Raw genomic sequence first — 27,626 nt, 5'->3', positions numbered from 1 at the left:
TGATCATTTTTGTTAGGGTACGGTGTGGTAATATTTGTTCTATGCCATTGCTATTAATACACAGTTGGTTTTATCTAAAAGTCTTTAAAATTTAGTAAAATTTCACAGTGAAAGATATAATTTTGAATTTGGAGCAATCTTCAGCAAGATAAAGAACAGAAAAAGTATGTGATCATGTAATCTAATCTAGATTTGGAAAATTATGGACAACCTATTGCATTGACTTGTTTTTTTAAGGAAGACGTGCGATTGCACGTGCACACTAACTAGTGATGCTAAATAAAAGGGTCAACACGGGCCGGTTCCGCCGCGTGCTGGGTCGTATCCTTGCGGCCCACGAATAAAAGGGTCGTGCAGGGCCGCCCTTAAGGTTTGGGCCTTCTGGGTCGTTTCGGCCCCTTCTATTCGTGCCCGTGGGCAAGCACGACCCATACACCCCTAAAAAAACGGCCCAGGTTAGATATGCTTTCCAAAAATGCTCAAAAACACTTGAAAAAAGTTGCTCAAAAAAAGAGGTATGCTTTCTGGCGACAGTCGAAATCCCACCCCTCCACGTCTCCATCATCAACTGCTAAAAAAAAAAAGTCTCCATCGTCCTGTTTCTTTCTCCCTCACGGCCTCTCTGGAATCCAAAGCTCCAAACTGACCCCCCCACAAAATCTCTCCTGCTCCTAGGTGTCACCGCCGTGCCCTAGAGCTGCCGCCGTGCCGTGCCGAGAGGCCACCGCCGACGCCTCAGCGCCCACACCCCTGCTCCTCTCACGCGCGTCGCCGCCACCGCCGTTCCCGTTCTACCTCACGGCCCTGGCGTCTCCACTCCCGCACGCCGTTCGTCATGCTGGACATTGGTTTTTAAGGTATCAGCCTTTTTTTCTCTGTCCAGCCCCCACGAATTTTGGGTCGGTTGCGCACCATCTAGATCCGCCCCTTAGTGCCGGCCGTTACGCATTAATTCCAGTTACCTTCGTTAGGTTTCTAGCAGAGCAGCAGGCGTGCTCTGTGCTGTATTATCTCTAGGGTTTATACCCCGATAATTTGTTTTCGTGTGCTTATGCTCTTTCTAATCCAGAGATTGTCGTTCTGTAATTGAGGTTCCAGCAAAATATTTAGTGCTGATGTGCCATTTTGAATTTGCTTGGCAGCTTGGCGTGACTGTCCACATCTGGCTTGCGGAGAAGAGGAATGGAGCACATGGAAAATGAGAGCCACGAGGGGAAAAAGCAAGATGAAGAGGGGCATCATAACAATGAGGTGAGAATGGTAGAACTCAAGTAACAATGATATGAAATGAGTAGTGTGTAACCGCCTGCCTGATATTTTAATGATGTTCCAACCTTGTAGTTAAAACTTAATAACTCATGTCCTTTCACAGTGTTACTATCGTCACTGTGTGTCACTATGTTCGTATTCTGCAGGATTTTGGATTACCTCGATATCTTGTGAGTAAATGATTTTAAAAGTTGTGAGGATTGTTATTCAGTAGTGACGATGTATTTGAATTTCATAATATCATTAACCTCTTTATATATGATACTGCAGTACCCCTGTAGTCTAAATTGATTAGGTTTCTCGTGCTTGGCTAATAGTTAACAAAAGGTAGGGTACACCCTATGTAGAGCCCACCTTTGAAAGTATTACAGTTGTGTCAGGTTCAAGACAAAGTGATTAAGGGTAGTTGCTTGGCATTATTTGGTGTAAACTCTCTCCTATTGCCTCTTTATTCCCATGTCACCGTGAGCAAGCTGCCCAAATGCCTTTAAGAAGATGCCAAGTGCATTTTAAATCAAGGAAAAATGTTTTGGCAACATTACACCAATTAAATAAATGGCCTTGTGCACTTAGCTTCTTTTCTCTCGCGCATCTTTAAAAGCCTGGGTAGAATTAATCAGTCATTGTATATGCTGCAATCTTCGTACTTCTTCAAGTTCAAAATTTCTGATTTGTTCTAAATGTTGATTGTTTGTAGGTGGTCCGTCTTGAAGAATACAAGAAGCTTATTGACGTAAAGACGGCTCTCCGCCAGAGTAACCTAAACCCTGAGAGGCCTGGTATTTCCATTGTTCTTCGAGTAATGCCTATTTAACGGAAGTTCCAGTGATTTGCTTAGTCTAACCAGGACGAATTGAAATTCACATAGTAAAGTGTTACGTCCTATCTAAACGAAGTTCATAAGATGTTGATGTTGCAGAACTTGGTAGGTAGATGAGTTGGTTCCTACTATGTGCAAGAAAAGTTTATTGCGATACTTGAATCTTCCTAGGACTAAATCAGTAGCACATTCATTTAGACTTAATTTGCAACTCAGTGATACATATCCATTAAACATGTAGGTGGTAATACTAAAAATAATGGAATGGAGCTTCTTAGAGGCAGGGCAGTGTTTAGAGTTATTCATACATACCCACGCATCCTAAAAAATCATGGTTTGGAATGTGAACCATGCTTTGCTTTGGTAGCTAGTTCACACGTGTAAGTTTAGAAATCAAATTGTTTCACAGTTTTCTCGTTGGCTAGCATCCTTGTTAAAGAGCATGGAATTCTCTTGGACCAATCCTTGTTAAAGAGCATGGAATTCTCTTGGACCAAGCGTTCATTGATCCCTATAGCTTATAGTGACACAACTTTCCATGCGGTTGTACAAACAACCTAATGTGCCTGCCTGCTGGAACTGTTGTCATTATGTCTGTTTTTTTCCTCTATCTATTCTTTTCCGGATGCTTTGCTCACCTGAGTCTTGAATGTACAAGTTTCAATCTTGATACATGGAATACATAATTATGACGTGGTCAATCATTCATTTTAGATGCAAGTCACCTGAGAACTCTTGATTCCAGTATTAAGCGCAACACAGCAGTTATCAAGAAGCTCAAAGCGATAAACGATGAACAAAAGGATGGCTTAATGGAAGAATTGAAAAGTGTGAATCTAAGCAAATTTGTCAGTGAAGCAGTTTCTTACATTTGTGAGGCCAAACTTCGTTCTGCTGATATACAAGCTGCTGTTCAGGTATAGTAGTTACAGTACCTCCTAGTCTTAAACTCTTAATGCATTCTTAGGTTCTGTTCACATCCCTGCTCACCATATTTGATTATATAAACTTTCTACCATGTCTTAAATCAGTTGTTTCTATTGATTACAGAATCTCCTGTCCATGAGTGGTTTGTGCTTGTATGGATGGATGCTCCCACTACCTCAGTCGCGAAATGTGCCCTTAGATCTGTGCGCACTCTGTCACACTACGTTTCTAGTAGGGTGAGAGAATGTGCACAGATCTGAAGGCATTGTTTCATGGTTGAGATAGTGGGAGCAACCACCGATACATGTACAATGGTTTTCCTTATCTGGTAGATATATTCTAAATTTGTTCAGTCTCATTATTTTCCCCCAGTTATTAATGTGTATCTTTACCTATATCTGATTTGCACATCATTGCATATGAACTTCTTTACTTTATTTTTATTTATTGGCATGTAGCCCGTGTTACTATTTGCACTATTCCCTTGATCTCCAAATGATTAATAAATTTGACAAAACTCATTTTCTCAAATGTGTTACATGTGTGGATGTGAAATTCATATGATGGAATACTTGTCTGTTAATCTTATTTGCTGCAGATTTGCTCGCTGCTTCATCAAAGGTACAAGGACTTCTCTCCTTGCCTTATTCAAGGACTGCTGAAAGCCTTCTTTCCAGGGAAAGCTGGAGATGATATAGATCCAGATAAAAACTCAAGGGCCATGAAGAAAAGAAGCACACTGAAGCTTCTTATGGAATTGTATTTTGTTGGAATTGTTGAAGATGCTAGTACTTTCATAAACATTATAAAGGATCTGACGTCGGTGGAGCATTTGAAGGACCGTGAAACAACTCAGACAAATTTGACTCTCCTTGCTAGTTTTGCTCGCCAAGGAAAGCATTTTCTTGGATTACAAAAACATGGGCAAGAAGCTTATGATGAGGTCAGCCAAATTTTAGTTTCATTGTGTAGTAGCTGATCATAAAGAAAATGGTAGAGGTGATCTGTCTGTAGTAATTAAGTAATCTTCATTGTGGCCCGGGGTACATTCTTGTATATGCAGACATCAAGAAACCCCCCTAAAATGTCGAAAAAAGATATGATACATGTCTGTCTTCACAGTAATGGGCAAATCTGCAGGCCCCCAAATGTAACTTTTCGTATAGCGCAATTATGTATGCATATGATAATCTGAATTATTCTGCTGACGTGCCATCATTAGCAACATGTTTACCTTTTCTTAGGCTCATTGATACGTGCAATTAGTTCTTTCAGTGACTGGCTCTGTTCCACAATGAGGTAATTGTACAGTTCTAACCACTTGTTGCTACTCACGGCATTTGTTCTATATGCTGCAGTTTTTTATGGGCCTCAATATTACCGATGATCTGAAGACGTTCTTTAAGAAATCCTTGAGCTCTTACTATGATGCCGCAGTTGCAATTCTCATGTCAGAACATGCGGTATAAACCTTTTCCAACATAATGTTGTTAGGCTAATCTTTTGCTCAATTATTGCTTCAGCATGTTTATTATGCTGCCATTTCATGCATAACATCCACCGTGCAGTCTCTTCGTGCAATGGAGTCTGAAAATGCAAAGATTTTAAATGTCAAAGGGGAACTAAGTGATGAGAATACTGCCTTGTATGAGAAGCTTCGGAAATCTTTCGATCAGTTATTGCGCTGCGTTTCATCGTGAGCTTCCTTATCGACATGTACCATCTTATTTATTTATCCCTCATGCAGCTGCACAAGTAGTTCACCTTATTCGCTTAATTGAAGTTCCTTTAATTTTTACTCTTATTTTACTGCCCCTTCATCTTTATCTTCTATCACAAAACTGAAGTTAATCTGTTGGTCATACGGCGAAAGGACCAAGTGTCAAGTATATCTTTACCTACTAATAAAGCACGCATTGATTTTGTCGGGTTCGCCGTCGCGACGTTTTTGCAAAGATACCCTTGTGTTTTTTATTATTAAACCCGCACTCCCTGTTTTAGTGGATCTGGAAAAAATGTTTCGAGGGAAGCAGGGCGGCTCGGTGGATCAAGGTGGTGCTGGTCGCGCGCGCGCGTGGTAGAGGTGGCCGGAGCCGAGGAAGACGGGAGGCGGCTTGGCAGGGGCTGCTCGGCTGCCGGCCATGGCCGCGAAGGTCGGGTCGGGGGCGCTCGAAGCCGAGGCGAGGAGGAGAAACAGGGGGCTGAGAAGGGCAGCGGAGCTCCACCGGAATGGAAGTCGGGCGGTGGGTCAGTGCGCGAGCATGAGTAGGCGCCATGGGAGGGGATCGAGGGAGAGAGGGGGATTGGGAGTGGGCGCTGCCCTCTCCTGCGCGTGACGGCGCTCGGGGGGAGATGGGGATCGAGCAGAGGCTCTCCCCTGACGCTAGGTTAAGGAGGGGGAGATAGGCCTTGGGTCGGCCCAGCTACGCAGCTCGCCTCTATTTGGGCTGCTTCTTCTGGCCCAAGGCTAAGCGAGGCAACATAGCAGCAATTTCGGTTCATCCATTAAATAGTCCCGTATCTATTTTTTACATCTAAATCTACCGATTTATATACGTTAGCACGTGTCTAAATCAACAAGAGACTAGAAAATCAGTACACAGAGGCGAGATGGGACATTACGAGGGCAATCGCAAAATGGAAAGATCCATAAAATCGTGCGTGGCGGTGGGCTATCAAAAAAGGAATTAAAGAGGGACTTGCATGTTGGTGGGATTATGGTGGGCAATGAGAGAAAGGAAAGGACCAGTAAATGGGTAAAAGAAATATGGTGAAATGGAATTAAAGAGAGGGACTTGCATGAACGGTTGATGGGAGAAAAAGGAAAGACCCATTAAATAGGCAAAGAAATTAGGCCCTGATATTGCGACATGCGTGATAGGGGCTAACAAAAACAGAATTAAATAATGGGGTGGATATTCTGCCTGTTTTCTGACCCCTATATTTTTGTATGAGGGTGATTCTTTAGCTAATTTGCACAATATGTTGTATTTGCCTGTTTTGTGAGTGATGTGCTAGCGCTTTTGTCGCTCTTCTAACATATTGCTGGCAAACTTAGTAGCACACCATTTGCTCGTTGTATTGGCAAATCTAGCCCCGATGTTAATTCCACTTTATACTATATTTTGTAGCATAGCCTTTCAACTTTTGCATTTTATGAGAATACTGCGGACACTTGATTTTTAGTTACATTATTATAGTTTCTAATATGTTGTCATTCATTGCAATCAACAAATACATGGAGAGAGAATAAGCCGTAACACGAGTGGGATGTTGTGTTCAAATAGAGGACGTGGGCGGCGAATTTTCCTTTGCAAAATTATTTTTGGTGATAAGGATTTTTTTTCTCCCGTTGCAACGCACGGGCCCTTTTGCTAGTTCACCAAAAAGAAGAACCTATGGTTCTGAATTAGTTAACTAGTAGTTTTAGCAGTCAATATAGTGCCTATCACTATCATGGTAGTCTGCAGATGGCTAACAGTCTCTGTTGTTCGGCTGAGCTTTCTCTATATTTTAAACAAAAGAAACTGTTGAGGAGAAAATAAATAAACTGTTGCTTCAATTATGTTTTTCACTTTGTTGTTTAGCTTATTGGCATATTTTTGGACCATATACATCTGCTTGCAGAAATCTTGTGAAACATTCAAATATGTTCTCTTGCAGCTTAGCTGAAGCTCTTGATATGCAACCTCCTGTTATGCCAGATGATGGACATACAACAAGGGTAACTACGGCGTCAGAGTTATCCCCTTCTGGGAAACATTTTTCTGCAGTAGAACCTATCTGGGATGATGAAGACACAAAGGCATTTTATGAGTCTTTGCCTGATCTCAGGTTTCCTTGCGTTTTGATCATATTTTACTTCTGTCTGCAGTTTGCAGAACTGTAGTAATTGTACTATGTGATTATTTTGAACCTATGTATATCCTTTTGAGCAGAGTATTCGTGCCTGGTGTACTATTGGGAGAAGCTGAACCAAAGTTGGTAGATCAACATGGAAAGGTTCACGAACAAACTGGTGTAAGAAGGGTCTCTCATACTCACGAAATTTGTGCTGTACAATATAAAGGCTCATTTTATGGTTGCTTTTGTGTGCTCATCTTTAAAATTACTGTGAGGAACTTGCGAAATTCTGTGTGGTAATGAAACTAAAGCTAGATAAATTATGTTATCCAATGATCACCATTACATCTAATCTCATATGTTTTGGCACACAAATGCAATAACATAATCATTTGCAATTTGACTGAGAAAAGTAGCTAGTCAAACACCTAAAAATGGGTCAAGCAAACAAGATTATCATAATAAACAGTGACGTCAAATGGAGCTTACATAATGTTCAATAATATTTGTCTTAATGAACAAAATTATCAAATATTGCCATGTCGAGTTGGTAATTTCTGACTATGTAGCCAGCTCATTCTTTTTCTTCTAAATTTTCCATATTTTCTTTCACTTGAAAGTTTGCTCCCTTTTGGTGACTCCTGCATACTTCCTTGTCTTTTTATCACATGCTGCCATCGCCCCCCCTCCCCCCCTCCCCTTAATGTCATGACTTATGCTAATTAACCTTTTAGTGTGGAGTACCTTTTTTTGAGATAGACGAATGCATGCAATATTTGCATGATAGCTGCTAGATTTTTTCTAGGCCATTGCACCTGACGCCACTTTATTTATATCTTAATAAAGTATTTGACCAATCTGTGGCAAATATGCTAAATTTTGTTTTAGGAGCATAAATTGGAACAAGGAACTGAAGTTCAAAACAATGCTGAAGCTTCTGTCCCTGAGCACCAGTTGGAAGGAAAAACAAATGTTGGATCCAAGAATAGAGAAAAAAAAGATAAAACAGGCAAAGAAATTTCTAAAGAAAAAGAGGCTGATCAAAAAGGAGATATTGAAAGAGAAAAAGTAAGAGTCACAGATGGCGCAAGTTTGGACAACCTGCTTCAGAGGCTGCCAAGATGTGTGAGCCGAGATCTAATTGACCAATTGACGGTAATAACAACTGGTCAACTGCATTACATACTTCTGTGCATTTGAGATGGTTCCACCTTATTCTTAAACTCCATTTATTCATTCTTTCAGGTAGAGTTTTGCTATCTGAATTCTAAAGCAAACAGGAAGAAACTTGCACGAGCTTTATTCAATGTTCCAAGGACTTCGTTGGAACTGTTACCTTTCTATTCCCGTTTAGTTGCCACTTTGTCCACATGCATGAAGGATCTCCCAAGTATGCTCTTGTCAATGCTTGAAGAAGAGTTTAACTTTTTGATGAACAAGAAGGTTTGTCTCGTATTCATGTATTTCTTGGTCCTTGTTGTCGATAATACACTGTTTCATTTGGCACTTGTAAGGAAAAATGTTTTTGGTTCTTTCAATTTTTTTACCGCCCCATTGTTCTGTGGTGACATATGTAATTCAAATTCAGTATAACTAACAGGGTTATCTACTTTGCAGCACTAATTATTGTTCTCTGTTATATTCCTCCTTTCAGGATCAGATCAAAATCGAAACAAAAATTAGAAATATTAGATTTATTGGGGAATTGTGCAAATTCAATATTGCTCCATCAGGCCTTGTTTTTAGTTGTTTGAAGGTAAGCAAATCAAATAAATCCAGTTACGGAATTAGTGCTTTCCTGTTTATTATGCTTCTGTTGAGTTTTTAAATTCCCTGTGTTCTTGTTTAACTACCTTTTGGATGGTACAGAATAGTTCTGTTCTACGTGGAATAATAATTAGCGCACTAAATGTGGTAGGCAGTACAAAGGTTAACTAGATAAGCTGGGAAACATAGTTTGCTATGTATGTTCCAAATCACTGATACAAGTGGATGTGTCATGCCGTGATCACGTGGGTAATTTCTGACCACATGGAAAGGCATGGCATTTCCTGTGGATGAAGGTTTCAGACCACACTATCGATTTTGTCTTTCTCCGAGGAAAAATTCTCGCCTGTCTGTTTTCTTCTGGTAAGGCCATATCCCAACTTTCCACTTCTGTTGCGAGCTAGCTGGGAGCTTGTGCTCAGCTGACAACTATTAGACCTTTTCTGTGTGCGAGGCCCAAGCTGCACGCTCATTTGTGCTTATTAACTTTTATCCTTTTAGTTGCCGAAGCATTACACCCTACTCAATTGCGCAAATCCTCTCACTTGTGAAGGACTGGAGAGACCCTAGGCATTGAAGGGTTTTGCGGAATGCGCCCTTCATTATTCTTATTTAAAGTTGACAAGTCGAAGGTGCTGTAATCCGGCTGAGTCGCCACTATGCCGAATGATGTCTTTGCCCAATGTGACCCTCTCCCCTGGCCGGTTGCCCCTTCACATCCTTATCTGGTATTGATGCACAGCTGGCTTCTGCTATGCTGAATGCGCCTTTGACGAATGCCCCAACTTCATTATCTCTTTTGTAAAGTTGATGGGCTGAAGGTGCCATGATCCGACGCGGCAGATAGCCGTAGCTACGCTGAATGCCCCTCACTTCATGATCTTTATTTAGAAGTTGGCAGCATGACTAGCGTGCATACATCCATACAAAATGGATATAATTTATCATATTGCAAGCTTGCAACACCACAAATCAATCAATTTGCAACTGCCAACTTAATTTGGTCATTGTGATTATTTGCATTTTCAGGCTTGCCTAGATGATTTTAGCCACCATAACATTGATGTGGCCTGCAATCTTCTTGAGACCTGCGGGCGCTTTCTTTATCTCTCACAAGGAACTACAGTTCGCATGTCAAACATGCTGGAAATACTGAGGAGGTTGAAAAATGTGAAGAATTTGGATCCACACCACAGCACACTTGTAGAGAACGCCTATTACTTATGCAAACCACCAGAAAGATCTGCCAGAGTCTCTAAAGTCCGGCCACCTCTGCATCAGGTAAGTCTTTTTATCTTTTTCTGTTCTTTCTGGTATTTTCGGACTTATGTGTGCATAAATTGTTACATTGAAGAACTAATATTGTCTTTGTATGCATGCAGTACATAAGGAAGCTGCTTTTCTCAGATCTTGATAAAACAAGTGTTCAGCATGTTCTTCGTCAGTTACGCAAGTTACCTTGGGCTGAGTGCGAGGAGTACCTGGTGAAATGTTTTCTCAAAGTTCACAAGGGAAAATATAGCCAAGTTCATCTGATTGCTCTTCTAACTGCTGGTCTTAGTCACTATCATGATGATTTTCATGTGGCTGTGGTAGATGAGGTGAGTTACCTTGCTGAAACAGATGGTTTGGAAAAACTTTGGCTGAGACGGTAAACCATTGCATGAGAAGTCGGTAGCAGAATTTGTTTCACATTTCAAATAAAAATATTATATATGGCATGTAAAGTTGTACCATGAATAGTGGACCAGTTTTCCAGCCTATCATGTGCACTCGTATGTCTATTTCCGTTCTCTCTTTACGTTCTTTGTGTTTGGTGCTCAACTTTGTTTCTTCTTTCTTTCCTTGAGCTCTGACTGTTCTTTAAAAAATGCTTAGCATGTGCATTCCATATTTTCGTATATTTTTGTATTTGAGATTTATTGTGTCTTTTTAGTTGAGATTACTAGCATGTTGTTATTTTGTAGAGCATTATAAAAATCTTGTATTACGCATATGTAACAGTAACATAGTATATCAAGGAACAAAGTATGAACCCCTTTATTTAATGACACTTTGATTATAAAAGGATTAGCTGATGTAGCGGTTTCCTTGTATCTGGATTCAGGTTCTAGAAGAGATTAGAGTTGGACTTGAGCTGAATGACTATGCAATGCAACAGCGACAACTTGCCCACATGCGATTCCTTGGGGAGCTATATAACTACGAGCATATTGATTCATCAGTTATATTTGACACATTGTACCTTATTACTGTATTTGGTCACGGAACACTGGAAGTGAGTAAACACATCCCAACTTACTAGCTATCTTTACTTTGTTTTCTTTATATTGTTATTTCAGCAATCCATTTTCTAGCTTATACAGTGCGAAGTTTTTCCAATTTAGTATGTTTTAAAGAAACGCATGCTCTTATAAATATGATAACTTTCTTGATAACTACCCTTTACCGTGCTATTCTTCAACTTATTTTTATTCTTAAATTCATTGTTTAACGTGTTTGGTATGCATAATTGTTCATTCGAACTGTATGCCTTATGAATCTCCCCCAAAAGAGGTTTGCATCTCTTTTCTGCGATCCTGGATAAGTATGTTGCAAACGTAAAAAAGTTACTAGATTCTCATTCTTTCTCTCTAATGCCTTGCGCATGCTTAATCACCTATTTTAAAGGAATCAATGTAATTTGTCACATAAGTGAATTTATCCTTTGGATTTATCCTGTGCAGCAAGATCTGCTTGATCCCCCAGAAGATTTCTTCAGGATAAGGATGATTGTTACACTTCTCCAGACGTGTGGTCACTATTTTGATAGAGGCTCTTCAAAAAGAAAGCTTGACAGATTTTTGCTACATTTTCAAAGATATATTCTGAACAAAGGGCCATTGCCACTTGATGTTGAGTTTGATGTGCAGGTTAGTGTTGTTCTAAACACCAGCAACTTACTAGATGTTGCATCTTTAAAGCATAAATGCATGTCGAGTCTTCATTGTACTCCATCCGTTCCTAAATATAAGTCTTTTTAGAGATTTCAATATGGACTACATACGGAGCAAAATGGGTGAATCTACACTCTAAATATGTCTATATACATCCGTATGTAGTTTCTATTGGAATCTCTAAAAAGACTTATATTTAGGAACGGAGGGAATATATGTAAGCATATGGTTATGATACAATGTAAGTGGGGAAGAACTGTTCTGATACATCAAGTTGACTGTCCAGTGCAAGGTGAGCCAATACAGTTCTGCTTGTTTTGTCTCTTTTCTGGACATCATAGCTATCAGGCTGTGACTGAGAGATAGAGAAATTATCTGGATATAGTTGGTAGTGACATTTCAACATTTTGACCTGCAATGTTGAGTGTGTTGGCTTCAAACTTACTATGGAAGCAAGGGGTACTTTGGCTGTCACCAATATGCAAAATATCTAGAGAGATATGTGCATTTAGGAATGCCAAATGCGTATAAGTAACTGGATATTCTCGATTTGGTATTATCCAATTCATAATAATACGTTGTTGACAAAAGTCAGTCAGCAACTTAGCGTCGATTGTAACTTATGGCACACTGTTATTATTGTTTTAGATATCCTGTGCACTATGTTGGAGGATGTGGAACTGTTTACTTCTTAGACCGGTTTATTGTGCTTAGTCTTTTACTTCCGTGTTGAACTGCTTTAATTTGGTTAGCAAATTGTGCAGTACTCAAATGGCATGCTAGACCATAGTATATGTGATTATCCTTCTATAGATTAACTGATTAAGAGATGTCTCTAAAGTGAGTATAGCTCCTAATTTACTTTACAACTGGTGCAGGACATGTTTGCTGAGCTACGGCCTAACATGACTAGGTATTCATCTCCAGAACTGTTGGCTTCTGCTCTGGCTGAGCTTGAAGAAAATGAGAAGACGAAACAATCCGAAAGTGCTGCTTCTGATGCCAGCTGCAAGAGCTCAGCAAACAGGCCGGACAAAAATGGCAGGGGCCACGGAGAAGTAGCAGACAGTGAAAGCTATTCAGGTAGCAGAAGCATCTATCACGATGGAAGTGAAGATGGAGATTCTCTGTACGAAGAAAACTCAGATGACAGGTCAGGGAATGGAGTCGTTGATGACGATGATGCCATGCCTTCTGGTTCTGATGAAGAAGAAAGGGTCCAGGTTAGACATAAGGTGGTGCAAGTTGACCCTAAGGAGCAAGAAGACTTTGATCGGGAGCTGAGGGCCCTTCTACAGGAAAGCTTGGAGTCGCGTAAGTTGGAGCCACGGGTGAAATCCACTTTGAATATGACTGTACCGATGAAAATCGTTGAGGGGTCAAAGGACTCGAGAGCCACTGAAAGAGAGAGTGGAGAAGAGCTTACAGCTGAGGAAAATGGTAATGCTGGGGGCGGTAGTGAGGTCAAGGTGTGCGTCAGGGTGCTTGTGAAGAAAGGGCACAAGCAGCAGACAAGGCAAATGCTCATTCCTGGGGACTGCTCACTCGTTCAGAGCACAAAGCAGCAAGAGGCGGCTCTGCTAGAGGAGAAGCAAAACATCAAGCAGAAAATCCTTGAATACAACGAGAGGGAGGAGGAAGAATTCAATGCATCAGCATTCCAAACCGGGTTCTGGGGTCAAGGAGGAAGCAGCGCAGGCGGCAGTATCGGCTCGGCCGGGCGTGGTTCCTGGGACGGTTCAAACAGAGGCGGCCGCGGCCGGCAGCGGTACTACATCGCTGGCGGGATCTACCATGGCTATGGCAGGGGAAGGTGACCCGCTGCCTTCCGGTGCTAAAATCACGGTCTAATTCACCGGAAACCCAAATGACGAATGGCATAACGTAATTTTGGAAGTGGCCTAGGTGCTGTACTCCGGTGGGCTGGCTAATAGCCCCCATGTTTACAGTCACGTGTAAGTGGGTTTCGTCTCCGGTAACAGGTTTAGAAGGGCACGGTTTTCCTTTTGAACTGGGTGAGGCGGTTTCTCTTGTACATAAGATGTTCTGGCTCATTACCCCAGCCCCAGATGAAGAATAGCTTCCTTAGTCCGCAAAAGGTCTGCATCTGCAAACGGTAGAACCTTTATCGGTGCATTTTTACTCGCTTGAGCTGTTCCCGTCCTCGGTGCCTCATGATTTAAAGGCCGGACCACAGCCTTCCCCCCCTTCTCCGCGCCATGATTAAGGTTCTGACCCAGCACGCGTTTGTGCATATCTGCCATGAGCATCCATCCAGCTTTCCACCCAACAATTACGAGGGGGCCACACCGCGGGCACGAGCCCCCTATGCCGAGCTCGCCCAATCGGATCGCGCGGCAGTGCTGGTGCCAAGGCCACCACTAGGGACGTTGCGTCAAACGGCTGTGCAGCGCAGTGCAGCCACAGGGGAGCGCATCTCGCATACGAATCCATCATCCATCCATGGATCGCTCGCGGCTCGGAATGAATCCGCTCCCTCCTTCCTCGGGCCACAGTACAGAATCCATATCTTCGCTCCTCCTTTTACGCTGGATATGGGCATCCATCACAGTACGGCCACCGCTCCCCGCACAGTCACACACCCGTAGTAGCATCCTACCACATGTGGAGGCGGATCCATGCAATGCAAGTAAAGCATATGTGCGCGAGTGACTCATCGGGCAGGCATGCAACCTCGCCGGCATTGGCGAGCAGGGCGCGGGTCAGCCGGGGCCATCCATAGTTGCGGGAGCACTAGGGGGTGAGAAACAGTATCCGGGCCCTGCCGGCCGGCCTTTGGAATCTCGGGCGAGGAGTGGATTCTGTCACCGTGTCACCCGCCTTTCTTCTTCTTTCTCCAAGGAATCTGATGTGCGTCCGCCCTGGCCCGGCCCTGTGCGTGGTGGGGGTTGGAGCCTGGCTTTTCGAAGGTTTTGACTCTTGGGGGGGAAGGAAGGGAGGGATCTGCGAGAGCGGCGTTGGCTAGATTCTGGGTCGCATTGCCAACCAAGTTGGTTACCTCTTTTAGCGTGGCGCGAATAAACTGAGTGCTTCCTGCTGCCGCCTACGAGCCTGCTTTAGGCCCCTCCTCTCTGGTGCTCTCTCTCTTTTCACTAGAGCTTGTTGTTCCTCTTGATCCGAGTTGGATAAAGCCGCCACGTCCACGTCCGTGCGCACACATAATATCTAACCCTTCTCCCCCTCTCGATCTCATCTCAGGTGGCCTTTGATGTGGAAAAGCAATGCGAATGCGCGGCTACATTGTGTTTATGAGTGGGTGCCTTGCTCCGTGTGCAAAGCTATCTTCTTTAGTTTGTGATGACATGACTCGTCGCCCGTTCCAGAGATCGGCTCTCTCTCTCTCTCTCTCTGCTCAGTTCGGTGCGACGGATGACAGTGATCGCCGACTGCTAATTGGCTTTAAATCACGTCCATTTTACGAACCACTTCCCATGTATGCATGCTGCCAAAATAGAGTACAAAACAAAAATGATACATTTTTTTGCGGGAAAGGGTATATTGTTTTTTCGAGAAACGGGTATATTGTTATCCTTTTTTGAGGGGGGTGGTGGGGGGGGGGGGGGGGGGTGTGGGGGGTGAGGGGTGTTATATTTTTATGTAAGGGCATCTATAGTCGGACATTGCAAATCCATCACTCTAAACGTCCTTGGATGTGTTTGCGGACAACAATGTCGGATCTAGCCCAATGGGTCAGGGTGGACCAACAGCGAAGTTGTCCATTCTTATTTTTTCTATGATATAGACTAATAACAAACGAGCATAGATCATAATGCATCACAAGCATATCATCATAGTTCATAGTACAAAAATAGACTGTTAGTCGGACCAAACATACATAGATTAAAACTAGAAATTAACTAAAATAGTAAACGACGACAAACAGTGGTGTCAGAATTCACCGTCTCCAAGCTAACCCTTCCCCTTGCAGTTGTCGGTGCGGCTATAGCCCTATGTGTAGGAGTCGGCGGCGGGAGGGGCGTTGTCGGAGCCGTCAGAGACATCGGAGGAGGAGATGATGCCGGCCATCCGACGGACGACATGCGCCTACTGCTTTGCCAGCCAAACGACTTTCGCTTCGACAACTCGATGCCAAGCCGGAGCGCCTTCGCGTTCTTGCGGCGGAGCCGCTACGCGTCGGTCTTAGCCGTCGTGACGGGCGGCAGAGGACCACCACACCGAGTTACTCTTCTGCATCAACCATCGGCTGGACATGGGACCGTCAAGAGGAAGCTACCTCCATCGCAGCCGCCTTCTCCCTCACCTACTACCTCTCTTGGCGTGTGGTGCACGCCTTCGATTAGGGAGTCTGCATCCGTGGTGCTGCTGGCACGAGCACCCATGGGTGACCGTGCAGAGCAGCCGCCGAAGAGGTTGGAGAGAGCCTTGGAGGGGCCAACGGAGTGCGGAGTTGCGCGATGGGTCGGCGCCCAGGGGCGGAGCCAGAAAATTTCGCCAATGGGTTCATTCACTAACTAGCTGTGAAAATTTTGCATGATAAGTGCGATTTTGTGACATATTGCAGTGAGATTATACCAGTCAAAGAAAGCACAATGAATATGAATATGATATCACTTATCACACATATTTGTTACTTTAAAATTCAAGAGTGCATAACATACCGATTAGATGGAATTATAAAATCACTTGGAAAAATTTAACATATCAGTCAAAGAAAGCACAATTTAACGATGATGTTACCTTGGCAAAATAGTTGGCAATTTCCTTATGAATATCTCCACATACCCACTTGCAATTTTTTGGAACATTCTCAAGAACTACCTTTCGTATATCATCATTTTGATTTGCCAAAGTCTTTACCAACTCTCAAAAGTTCCCCTTGTTTTTGACTCTTCTGATTCATCATGGCCTCGGAAAGCTAGGCCTGGATGCAACAAGTATCTAATTGAATCTATTGAAGCATTAAGTCGAATTCGAATTTGCTTTTTTGTAAGATCAGTTTGCTTATCGAGAGCAACCTGAATTGATTCATCTCAATTCATCAAAGCATCATATCGTTTTACTGCTACATTATGAAAGTTATTAACATTACCTTTACCCGCTCATGGGTATCCAGCCTACTTTTCTTGTTCCAACCGGTCCAACCGTTAATTTCAAATGCATCACTCCTAGCTTGTCCCTCGTTATTATCTCTGAAAAGATAGCAACATAAACAAAAGGCCGTACGCACCTTGTCACTATACTCAAGCCAACAGCCATAATCTTTAAACCATTCTGAATTAAATCTGTGGAGTATCTCCAATGTCCCTGTGTGGATAAACAAAAGGAGACGGCGCCCTGTAAGGTCTCCTCGATGTCCCCGCATCATTATCTGGATCAGGTGATCGACCTCTCTTTTTTGAAAAATATCTTTCCATAGCCTACATCAATCAAAGTCCACGAAAAAAAGAATAAGAAAATTAGGGCAAAAAGTTTCCCGTACTAGGCTATTAGATTTAGATTGGGTAGAACGTATAGAGGAAAGAGATGTGGAGGTGATCTTTCTGCCTTGAATTAAACTGCAGCTGAGAGCTTCTGCGCTTGCCGCTATTGATTTGTAATTGTGTGCTACTGCGCTTGCCGTCGGGTTTTGGCGTCTGCTGAGGAGGTGAGGACCGACGGGTTAGGGCTAACCGAAATCTGGGCGAGACAGGAGAGAGAGAGGGGGGCGGGGCGAGACGGGGGAGAGACGAGGCGTGTGCGCGGCTGCCGTACGTGTAGGTATTGATCTCGTAACGAACAGGCTTGACAGTGGGCTTTTGGGCCTTTTTATTTGTCTAAACATGCGGCGTTAGCAGCTTGATGGGGTCAGGCTTAATTTTTTATTGGGGTCAGGCGTAATATGTCGTACATACATGCACGTAGCTGGAGAAAGTCATTGGGTTCATCTGAACCCAATGGTATAACGTTGGCTCCGCCCCTGTCGGCGCCCGCGTCTGCACTGCGTTGCCGGGCGACAACAGACAGAGCGGAGCTCGAGCTACCGCCCTGTCCACCAGTGACCGCTACAGCGCTATGCAGACAGCGAGCTCCTCGTTGTTGTCCGCCTCTACCTCGCGGATGAGGGCCTCCCAATTGATGGGGTAGTCCTCGTAACCCGATCCATCGGTTGATGCACTGTCGGTGCTCGACATTGGGAGGGGGGGAAGCGAATCGAGGCGGAGCAAAACGGAGAGTGAGAAAGTGGAGACTAGGGTTTGGTTCGGATGGGTTTTTTGTGGGGACAGTGTGGGCTCGGCATGTCTGGGTCGCCGTACGAGGAGCCGGTTGGGTAAAAAAAAACTGACTGGTCATTGATCGGGCTGCCCTCCCGGACGAAATAGGGAGACCGACTGTAGATGCTCTAAAAGTATCTATAATCACACCGGGCAAATATGACCCTTATATTTCCATGGACGGCGTCCTGTCACTGATCAGGTCGCCCTCCCGATCAAAATAGGGAGACCCAGTGTAGATGCTCTAAAAGTATCTACAATCGCATGGGCAAATATGACCCCTATATGTCTGTGGAAGGCATCCGATCACCCTCCTTTGTACGCGTCTGCAATCGCCCCCCTCATATCCAAACATTCAAATTCATAAACAAGCGTGCAACGTGGATCAAAACTACACAAGACATACGACATAGTTCATACTGGACACATCTAACTATGACATAGCATAGGGAAGTTCATCATACATGGCATCTATACCTACTAATAAAGAAAATAGGTATTCTTAGTCCGCCATGCTATTTTATTGAAAACCCTCCGATATTTCTGACATTAAACTCGCGGTACATGTCAAATGTTTTTAAAATACTCATATCTGTAAACCGTAACTCCAAATTTAACAAGTTATATATGGAATTCGATTAAAAAATGTATAGAATCTGAATATGATGTTATTTACCCGTTAACCATTTAAAAAGAACACTATTTAGGGTGCAATCTTAATCAACGGTGCATTATCCGTCTTTCTTTCATATCGGTACTGATCTGGATTGTGGATGAACATCTCAGCAAAATCAGGATTGACGAAATTGAAGATCACTTGCCCGTTTCTTTGTATGTATTAACTCTACATGCAAGCCGTGTTTAAGTAGAAGACATGTGGAATTTTGAACTTGCGCTTTTGTAGGCAAAGACCATCTTTGTTTGGGTCGTAGCTACAAATACTCAGATTATATACCATTTTTTGTAAATTAAGCGCGTGTGGTATTCTTTTCTCCCATTGCAACGCACGGGCCCTTTTGCTAGTGAGACTAAAATATTTTGACATGTTTGACATGACATATCAAACTAGGGCATAACATAGAGAAATTCATCATATATGTCATTGAAATACCAAATTTGGCATGTTCTACTAATTCATAGGACTAGAGAGACCACGGGCACCACTGCCCTTGCTCTCGTCCTCGTGGTCGCGGAAGTAGCGCTGGAAGATGAGATAGAGGTCAAGCCAGATCTGCTTGACGTCGAAGCTGGATGTATCGAACGCAGCTCCAAACATTTTCAGATCCCCCTCTTTGGGGGGAAGGTCGATGAGGGCATGAACTGCCTGAGCCTGCTCCACCGCGAGGTCACGGGCGACCCGGGCTTGCCGCTTCACCAGTATAAGGGCATGTGCATCCTTGTCGTATGTTGCTGTTGCGCGATAAGCCGTCGCCCTTTCACGGCGGGCACACTATCTCTCGACCTTGGGCGCGCCTCCGTAGTGGCAGCATTGGTGCATCCGTGGCCTTGGGCATTACCGCCATTGACCTCAGATCATGAGGCCGACGTCGCGGGGACATGGACCCATCATCGGGGATAGGCTGAGCCAGGGTGCCGGATGATGTCTACTACGCAACCTTCTTCTTGTAGACTCGTGTTGGGCCTCCAAGCGCAGACTTTTGTATGTCAGTAGAAAATTTCCCTCGAGTAGATGACCTAAGGTTTATCAATTCGTGGGAGGGGTAGGATGAAGATGGTCTCTCTCAAACAACCCTGCAACCAAATAACAAAGTGTCTCTTGTGTCCCCAACACACCCAATACAATGGTAAATTGTATAGGTGCACTAGTTCGGCGAAGAGATGGTGATACAAGCGTAATATGGATGGCAGATATGGGTTTTTGTAATATGAAATTATAAAAATAGCAAGGTAGCAAGTAACAAAAGTGAGCGAAAATGGTATTGCAATGCTTTGAAACAAGGCCTAAGGTTCATACTTTCACTAGTGCAAGTTCTCTCAACAACGATAACATAATTAGATCATATAACAACCCCTCAACATGCAACAAAGAGTCACTCCAAAGTCACTAATAGCGGAGAACAAACGAAGAGATTATTGTAGGGTACGAAACCACCTCACAGTTATTCTTTCTGATCGATCTATTGGGCTATTCCTATAATTGTCACAAACAACCCTAGAGTTTGTACTAAAATAACACCTTAAGACACACATCAACCAAAACCCTAATGTCACCTAGATACTCCAATGTCACCACAAGTATCCGCGGGTTTGATTATACGATATGCATCACATAATCTCAGATTCATCTATTCAAACCAACACAAAGAACTTCAAAGAGTGCCCCAAAGTTTCTATCGGAGAGTCAAGACGAAAACGTGTGCCAACCCCTATGCATAAGTTCACAAGGTCACAGAACCCGCAAGTTGATCACCAAAACATACATCAAGTGGATCACGTGAATATCTCATTGTCACCACAGATAAGCACATGGAAGACATACATCAAGTGTTCTCAAATCCTTAAAGACTCAATCCGATAAGATAACTTCAAAGGGAACTCAATCCATCACAAGAAGGTAGAGGGGGAGAAGCATCATATGATCCAACTATAATAGCAAAGCTCGCGGTACATCAAGATAGTGCCAAATCAAGAACACGAGAGAGAGAGAGAGAGAGAGAGATCAAACACATAGCTACTGGTACATACCCTCAACCCCGAGGGTGAACTACTCCCTCCTCGTCATGGAGACCGCCCGGGTGATGAAGATGGCCACCGGTGATGGTTTCCCCCTCCGGCAGGGTGCCGGAATAGGGTTCCGATTGGTTTGGCTACACAGGCTTGCGGCGGCGGAACTCCCGATCTAGGTTTATTTCTGGGGGTTTCTGTATTTATAGAAATTTTTGGCGTCGAGAACAAGTTAGGGGGGTCCACGAGGAGCCCACAAGGACGGAGGGCGCGCCCAGGTGGGTAGGGCGCGACCTCCACCATTGTGGAGGCCCCGTGGCTCTTCTGGCCCAACTCTTTTGCTTCGGGGGCTTCTTCTGGTCCATAAAAAATCACCGTAAATTTTCAGCTCAATTGGACCCCGTTTGATATTCCTTTTATGTAAAACTCAAAAACAAGGAAAAACAGAAACTGACACTGGGCTCTAGGTTAATAGGTTAGTCCCAAAAATAATATAAAATAGCATATAAATGCATATAAAACATCCAAGATGGGTAATATAATAGCATGGGACAATAAAAAATTATAGATACGTTGGAGACGTATCACTGGAATCTCCTGCTAGAGACCCACTTAGCCGCACTCGCTAGCTCCAGTGACAGAGCAGACATGCGGTGTGAGCTTCCGCTAGACACGCTGCCACCACTTGATCCCAACCGGAGTGGAAGTGAAGGCGCCCGGCTGGTGTATTCGCGACTGGGCGGTTCCCAAGATGGAGCTTTGGTACCCTCGAGGGAACGATAGACCGCGACCAGGAGGGCTCTCGCCTCCTCGTGCGAGCATGCGACGAACTCCCAGTCAACGGATTGGGACCGACCGGACTCGGATCCGCTATTGGAGCCGGCAATGGTGGAGAGGAGGGAAGGGGAGGAGGGGGGGGGGGACTGGACTGGAGTCGAGCTGAGCGGTCGAGAGTGAGGGCTAAGGTTTCGTCTGGGGTGGGGTATATGTGAAGGAAATATGCCCTAGAGGTAATAATAAAGTTGTTATTTTATATTTCCTTATTCATGATAAAGGTTTATTATTCATGCTAGAATTGTATTGATCGGAAACCTAAATACATGTGTGAATACATAAACAAATACCGTGTCCCTAGTAAGCCTCTACTAGACTAGTTTGTTGATCAAAGATGGTTAAGGTTTCCTAACCATAGACATGCGTTGTCATTTGATAACGGGATCACATCATTAGGAGAATGATGTGATGGACAAGACCCATCCGTTAGCTTAGTATATTGATCGTTCAGTTATTGCTTTCTTCATGTCAAATAAATATTCCTTCGACTATAAGATTATGCAACTCCCGGATACCAGAGGAATGCCTTATGTGCTATCAAAAGTTACAACGTAACTGGGTGATTATAAAGATGCTCTACAGATATCTCCGAAGTTGTTTGTTGAGTTGGCATAAATCGAGATTAGGATTTTTCACTCCGAGTATCGGAGAGGTATCTCTGGGCCCTCTCGCTAATACACATCATAAGCTTGCAAGCAAACGACTAAGGAGATAGTCATGAGGTGATGTATTATGGAACGAGTAAAGAGACTTGCCAGCAACGAGATTGAACTAGGTATGAAGATACCGACGATCGAATCTCGGGCAAGTAACATACCGATGGACAAAGGGAATTATGTATGTTGTCATAACGGTTCGACCGATAAAGATCTTCATAGAATATGTAGGAGCCAATATGGGCATCCAGGTTCCGCTATTGGTTATTGACCGGAGAGGTGTCTCGGTCATGTCTACATAGTTCTCGAACCCGTAGGGTCCGCATGCTTAACGTTCGTTGACGATATGGTGTTATATGAGTTATATGTTTTGGTGACCGAATGTTGTTCGGAGTCCTGGATGAGATCTCGGACATGACGAGGAGTCTCGAAATGGTCGAGAGGTAAAGATTGATATATAGGACGATGGTATTTGGACACCGGAAGTGTTTCGGGACGTACCGGGAAGGAATCGGGTCACCGGAAGGGGTTCCGGGCACCCCCGGCAAGTTATGGGCCTTATGGGCCAAAGAAGGGGATAGACCAGCCCACAAGGTGGCTGGTGTGCCCCTCCCTTGTTTGGCCAGCCCTACGGAAGGAAAAGGGGGGAGGGCTAGCCCCTCCTGCCTTTCCCTCTCATGGGAGAAAGGAAAAAGGGGGCGCCACCCTCCCCTGCCTTTCCCCGCACTCCAAATAAGGAAAGAGGGGGGCACGGCTTGGGAGGGACCCCAAGTAGGATTCCTCCTACTTGGGCGCCTCCTTTGGCTGCTCCTCCCTCCCTCCCACCTATATATATGTGGGAGGGGGCGCCTAGCACACAACAGACAGTTGCCTAGCCGTGTGCGCCCCCCCCTCCACCGTTGACACCCCGGTCATATTTTCGTAGTGCTTAGGCGAAGCCCTGCGGAGATCACTTCACCATCACTGTCACCACGTCGTCGTGATGACGGAACTCATCTACTACCTCGATGTCTTGCTGGATCAAGAAGGAGAGGGACGTCACCGAGCTGAACGTGTGCAGAACGCGGAGGTGCCGTGCGTTCGGTACTTGATCGGTTGAAGCGCGAAGAAGTTCGACTACATCAACCGCGTTGTGAAACGCTTACGCTTACGGTCTACGAGGGTACGTAGACACACTCCCCCCTCGTTGCTATGCATCTCCATGGATAGATCGTTGTGTGTGCGTAGAATTTTTTTTGTTTTCCATGCAACGATTCCCAACAATATGTGGGGTTGAACTGGGTCAGCCGTTCCGACGTGGCGGACGCACTCGGGCGTGTCCAGGCCACCTCATGTCTGCCCACATATAAGCTGGATATGAGAGGTGTCGGACAGTCCAAACGTTTAGGTGGAAAGGTGAAGGGTCTGGTTGAATGGCTATTTTTGATCCAAACGATGTCCATGATGTCCGCCTGGACCACCAGGGCTATGTTCGCTTACACTCTCCCCCGTGTTGTTTTGGGGGCCAAACCACGGGGATCCACGGGGATTGGCTCTACTAGAAAATAATCCCAACCTAGCTCTGTTCTGATGCATTCGGTTTAACCCCGAGTGGATCTTTCCCCAACCCTTAAAAAACCACGAGGGAATAATCAGCTCCTACCCACCCGTGAAAAAAAATCAACTTCGTCTCTCTCCCACATGTGCGTCTCTCATCGAGGGGACTGAAGCGGCGGCGTGGGGTTGCTTAACCAAATGAGAGATGTGGCAGTGATCACTTCATAGCAAGGATTCAACCCCCATGGTCAGGTGTCTGATCACCAATCCCTGGAGGTTTCCATGAGGGGAACTATCCTATATAACTGAACAGGGCCTAAGGGATAAGTGGGGTCTGATTACAAGTGCTCTAAGGGCATCTTCAACGCCGACCTGCAAATCGCCCGCATACGTCTGGATCGCACTGTCCAGTCCGCGGAATCCATCCATCATGGGCCTGTATCGGTCCGCAGGGCGGTCGGAACGCATTTTCTCCGGTAAACCAGAGACAAATGTGGGGGACTTTACGCGCGTACGGACAACACCAAGCCAGCGTCTGGCCACATTGGCTCACCCAAACCCATCCCTCGCTTGCGCGCGCTTCTCGCTCGAAACGGTCAGCGCCGCTCCAGAGCATCAGTGCCTGAATTCATGTCAGGTAGAGCGGACGCGACCGCTCACTCGCGCCGGCATTGAAGCGGCGCGCCGGCCGAGAGAGCGCCGCGCATGCCGCTTCCTGGTGTAGGTGACTGCTCCGCGTTCAAACGACATGACAGACGTCCGTCCGTCCGTCTACCGCCCACATTAATGACACACAGTTGCCGAAGCGTCTACTTCGGCGCCACCTGTCCGTCCCTCTGCCGGCCATCATTGCTATATAAACTGCTGCCTCGGCCATAGCCGCAGTCATCCGCCTCCAATCCCTCTTTGCACCACTCTCACCATGGATTCCTCATCCGACAAAGCTCTTTGGGATAGGCGGACGCCGGACCGGAAGAAGGAGATGGCCGCCATTGTTGTTGGCTGGTTGGCCAATAGGCAACCGGAGGACGACAACTTTTTGGAGGACGCGTCCGACAACGAGACAACACCACCCTCCTTGTTCCCGCAACCCTCCTCCTCCTATGTGCCACCCTCGCTGGCGCATTGCACCATGACCATCGGCGAGGCCCAAGGCCATTACATGGACATGGTGCGGGAGGAGCAGCTCTGGGAGGCGCAGGTTGACGCCGCCTACAACCACCAACTCCTCCAGCAGCACCTGTAAGGCGGAGGAGCAGCTCTCCGCCGGCAGGGCGATCGCATCGGACGCGAACTCGGCGGCGCATGCGGTGCTGCTCGACTCCTACCGCTCGGCCACAAGATCTGCCTTGCCCGCGGGCGGTACTGCCAGCAGGCAGAGGAACTGGCGGCCGCCTATAAGGAGTGGGATGACGAGGCGGGCGAGGCGGTGTTCAGCGAGACCGACGACGAGGATGACATTGCCGGCTCCGCCGAGGCCTCACCCCGCCACCACGGCCACGAAGCTGGCACGTCCGCGGGCGACGCCGGCAGCGAGGAAAAGTAGTGCATGGTAGGTCGCCACCGGTTGGGTCCCAAGAAGGCCACCATTCCTTCCCTCCTGTCAGTGCCAAGCTTGGTGAACTGAGCATCGGCGGCCGATTAGTCGCTTGGCCGCGACGTGGAGGCGGACAACTTCATTTTCCGGGGCTCCGGAGACGGAGGTTACGGAGGCGGAGTTAGAGAGCGCCGAGGCGGAACTGGAGAAGGCAAAGCTTCAGTTCTTGGGGCTCATGGCCGCGCACGGGGAACGGGCGCCGGCGATCGTTTGATTAGGTATTAATTATACCTTCAGAGCCGGACAAGCACTGCTTAATTGATGTAAATGTAATAAAATCCGTCATGCTTATATGTAATCCAGCCGTGCTTACGTGAATTTCATCCTGTCTATTGTAGAAGTGTTTGAAATGTATACGGACAATGTTGGATAGCGGTCTTCTGCATGCGTGTCCGTAGACTAATCTTCTGTCCGCACACGAATACGGGAGGAAATTTGCGCGTCGTGGTTGAATGACCTGAACCACGCGGTACCGAGTGTTGAACTATTCACGCACGTAATGGGTGCACCTGTGCACAAGGAAGAGCAAACCCATTGCGTGATGGTGTGGTGTCCTGATGTTGGGTGTCAAAGGGCGTTGGGGGCAGAATCCGAGGGACCACCGCCACCCTAAACAATTGTCCTGCTACGCCTATCGCTGCCGTGTGTTGTGCTGCCTCGTCAGTGACCACCGGCGGGGAATCCATTGCGATTCAATATGCGCATCTACATTTCACAAGATTTTCGCATCATGCGAGAAGATGGAGTAGAATCTTAAGTGGGATGAGAAATTTGTCCTGTAGACCACACAGATGCGAGGAGAGTTAACCTTTTTTTTTTTCAGGCGAAAAGAGAGTATAACCTTTAAGACGCTCTCACATGAGAATTCAATATTTGCCATCATCTTTTTTTGCCAGAATCTTTGCCATTAAGTGAGTAAATGTAAATTCGGCTGCCCTATAAAAGTTGCACGAGTAACAAGATTGTAAAGAAATGCCCTTATGAATAGTAAATTCAAAAAAATACTAAAAATATATATTAAAAAGCTGTTTTTTTAACATACATAGTCAACTGGCATAGTCATGTATGAAGTTTCACCAAGAAATGACATCCATGGTATTCTAGAATTTTTTTGATAAAATCAAAGCTATATAAAACAAACTTTGATGAATAGTATGGCCCCAATTGTATTTTCTTCAGTAAGAATACCAAGAATGTCAATACTTCATGAAACTTCACACGTGAGTACAATGGTCAACCAAGTTTAGTATCCTAATTTTTTTTAAAATTTCCCAGTATTTTTTTGAATTCACTATTCACCTGGGTGCGCGTGGAACCATATACACCTTTGTATTTCGAATAGTTCATATATACTTGCTTTCTTACCTCATAATAGAAACTCTAGCAGAGTTGTCATATTCACAGTCCGTAACATATATAGAACGCGCTTCATGATGTTTACTAAGTTGCAGAGGCTGTGCGCAAACAAAAAGTCACCATAATGTGACCTTTTTTTTGTTTTCTTCTTTCTACACTATTGCAATAATTTAGATCAAATAGTTTATTAATTCAACAAATATTATTCAAATCATTAATACAAATACATCAAATAATCTGAATTAATTGATAATCCAAATGCAACAAATAATCCGATCAAATAAAACAAATAAATTTTTCAAGTATAAATAAATTGATTTCAAAGTAATTTGAACAGACTATCTCCCACCTACCTTCCAATGATGCTCATTGTGATCCTCCTTCATCTCATGATGAATGGTCTAATCTTTAATCTTTCGGTACACCTCAAGAAATGCTTGAATGAGGCTTGTGTGCCTGTGAGGCCTGATGATTGTTGCAATATCTTCATAGTCAATGGGGCTTAACATATCCCTCTCATCCTCTATGATCATGTTGTGTAGGATCACAGACTATGTCATGATGTTTGACAAGACATCCTTGTTTCAGAAACTTGCAGGCTCCCGAGCAATTGAAAATCTTGCCTGCAGCACTCCAAATGCCCTCTGAACTTCTTTCATACGAGCTTCTTACATCTTGGCAAAATATTTATGTTTCCAGATTTCAAGATTAGAAATTGTCTTCACAAATATTGACCAAGATGGATAGATGTCATCGGCTAGGTAGCAGTCTTGCTCATACTAATGAGCATTAACCATGAAGTTGCAAGGTGGAGAAGTACCAACAACTACCCTTGCAAACATTGAGATCTCGACAAGACAATGCTGTCATTGTGAGATCCAGACAACCCAAAGTAGTAATCCCAAATTCATAAATCTTTGAAGGCATAAACTTTCAAAGTTATTGTTGGATCACAAGAATGCCCGATGAATTGGCTATGCCAAGATACAGGGCGATTCTTGCAGTCAAGTGCATACAGTCAACACTCCCTAGCATCCTAGGCCAGGCTTTTACTTCAAGCATTGCCAGAAGCCTCTCCATACACCCCACCACAATTTCAGCAAACAATTTCATACACTTTATGGTTATAACTTCGGCCATTCGAAGATTGCCATCCAATTCATCTGC

At 44.7% G+C, this 27,626-nt stretch overlaps 1 protein-coding gene across 1 annotated transcript; it reads left to right on the top strand.

Annotated features, from left to right (window-relative positions):
- Positions 1 to 491: 491 nt before the first annotated feature.
- On the top strand, positions 492 to 13,660 carry LOC109780045 (regulator of nonsense transcripts UPF2). Its single transcript, XM_020338636.4, has 17 exons — positions 492 to 857; positions 1,143 to 1,251; positions 1,967 to 2,048; positions 2,804 to 3,006; positions 3,615 to 3,959; positions 4,375 to 4,479; positions 4,585 to 4,712; positions 6,680 to 6,850; positions 6,955 to 7,036; positions 7,748 to 8,014; positions 8,105 to 8,302; positions 8,514 to 8,615; positions 9,656 to 9,907; positions 10,009 to 10,227; positions 10,734 to 10,904; positions 11,353 to 11,538; positions 12,441 to 13,660. Exons 2-17 carry the CDS (start codon positions 1,183 to 1,185, stop codon positions 13,377 to 13,379), a joined length of 3,519 nt encoding a protein of 1,172 aa, XP_020194225.1. The 5' UTR covers positions 492 to 857; positions 1,143 to 1,182; the 3' UTR covers positions 13,380 to 13,660.
- The last annotated feature ends 13,966 nt before the right edge of the window (positions 13,661 to 27,626 follow it).

This window comes from Aegilops tauschii, chromosome 2 (assembly GCF_002575655.3).
Source record: "Aegilops tauschii subsp. strangulata cultivar AL8/78 chromosome 2, Aet v6.0, whole genome shotgun sequence".
NCBI lineage: Eukaryota > Viridiplantae > Streptophyta > Magnoliopsida > Poales > Poaceae > Aegilops > Aegilops tauschii.
The sequence above is the reverse complement of the archived record's forward strand: the minus strand, read 5'-3'. Positions and strand labels throughout refer to the sequence as shown.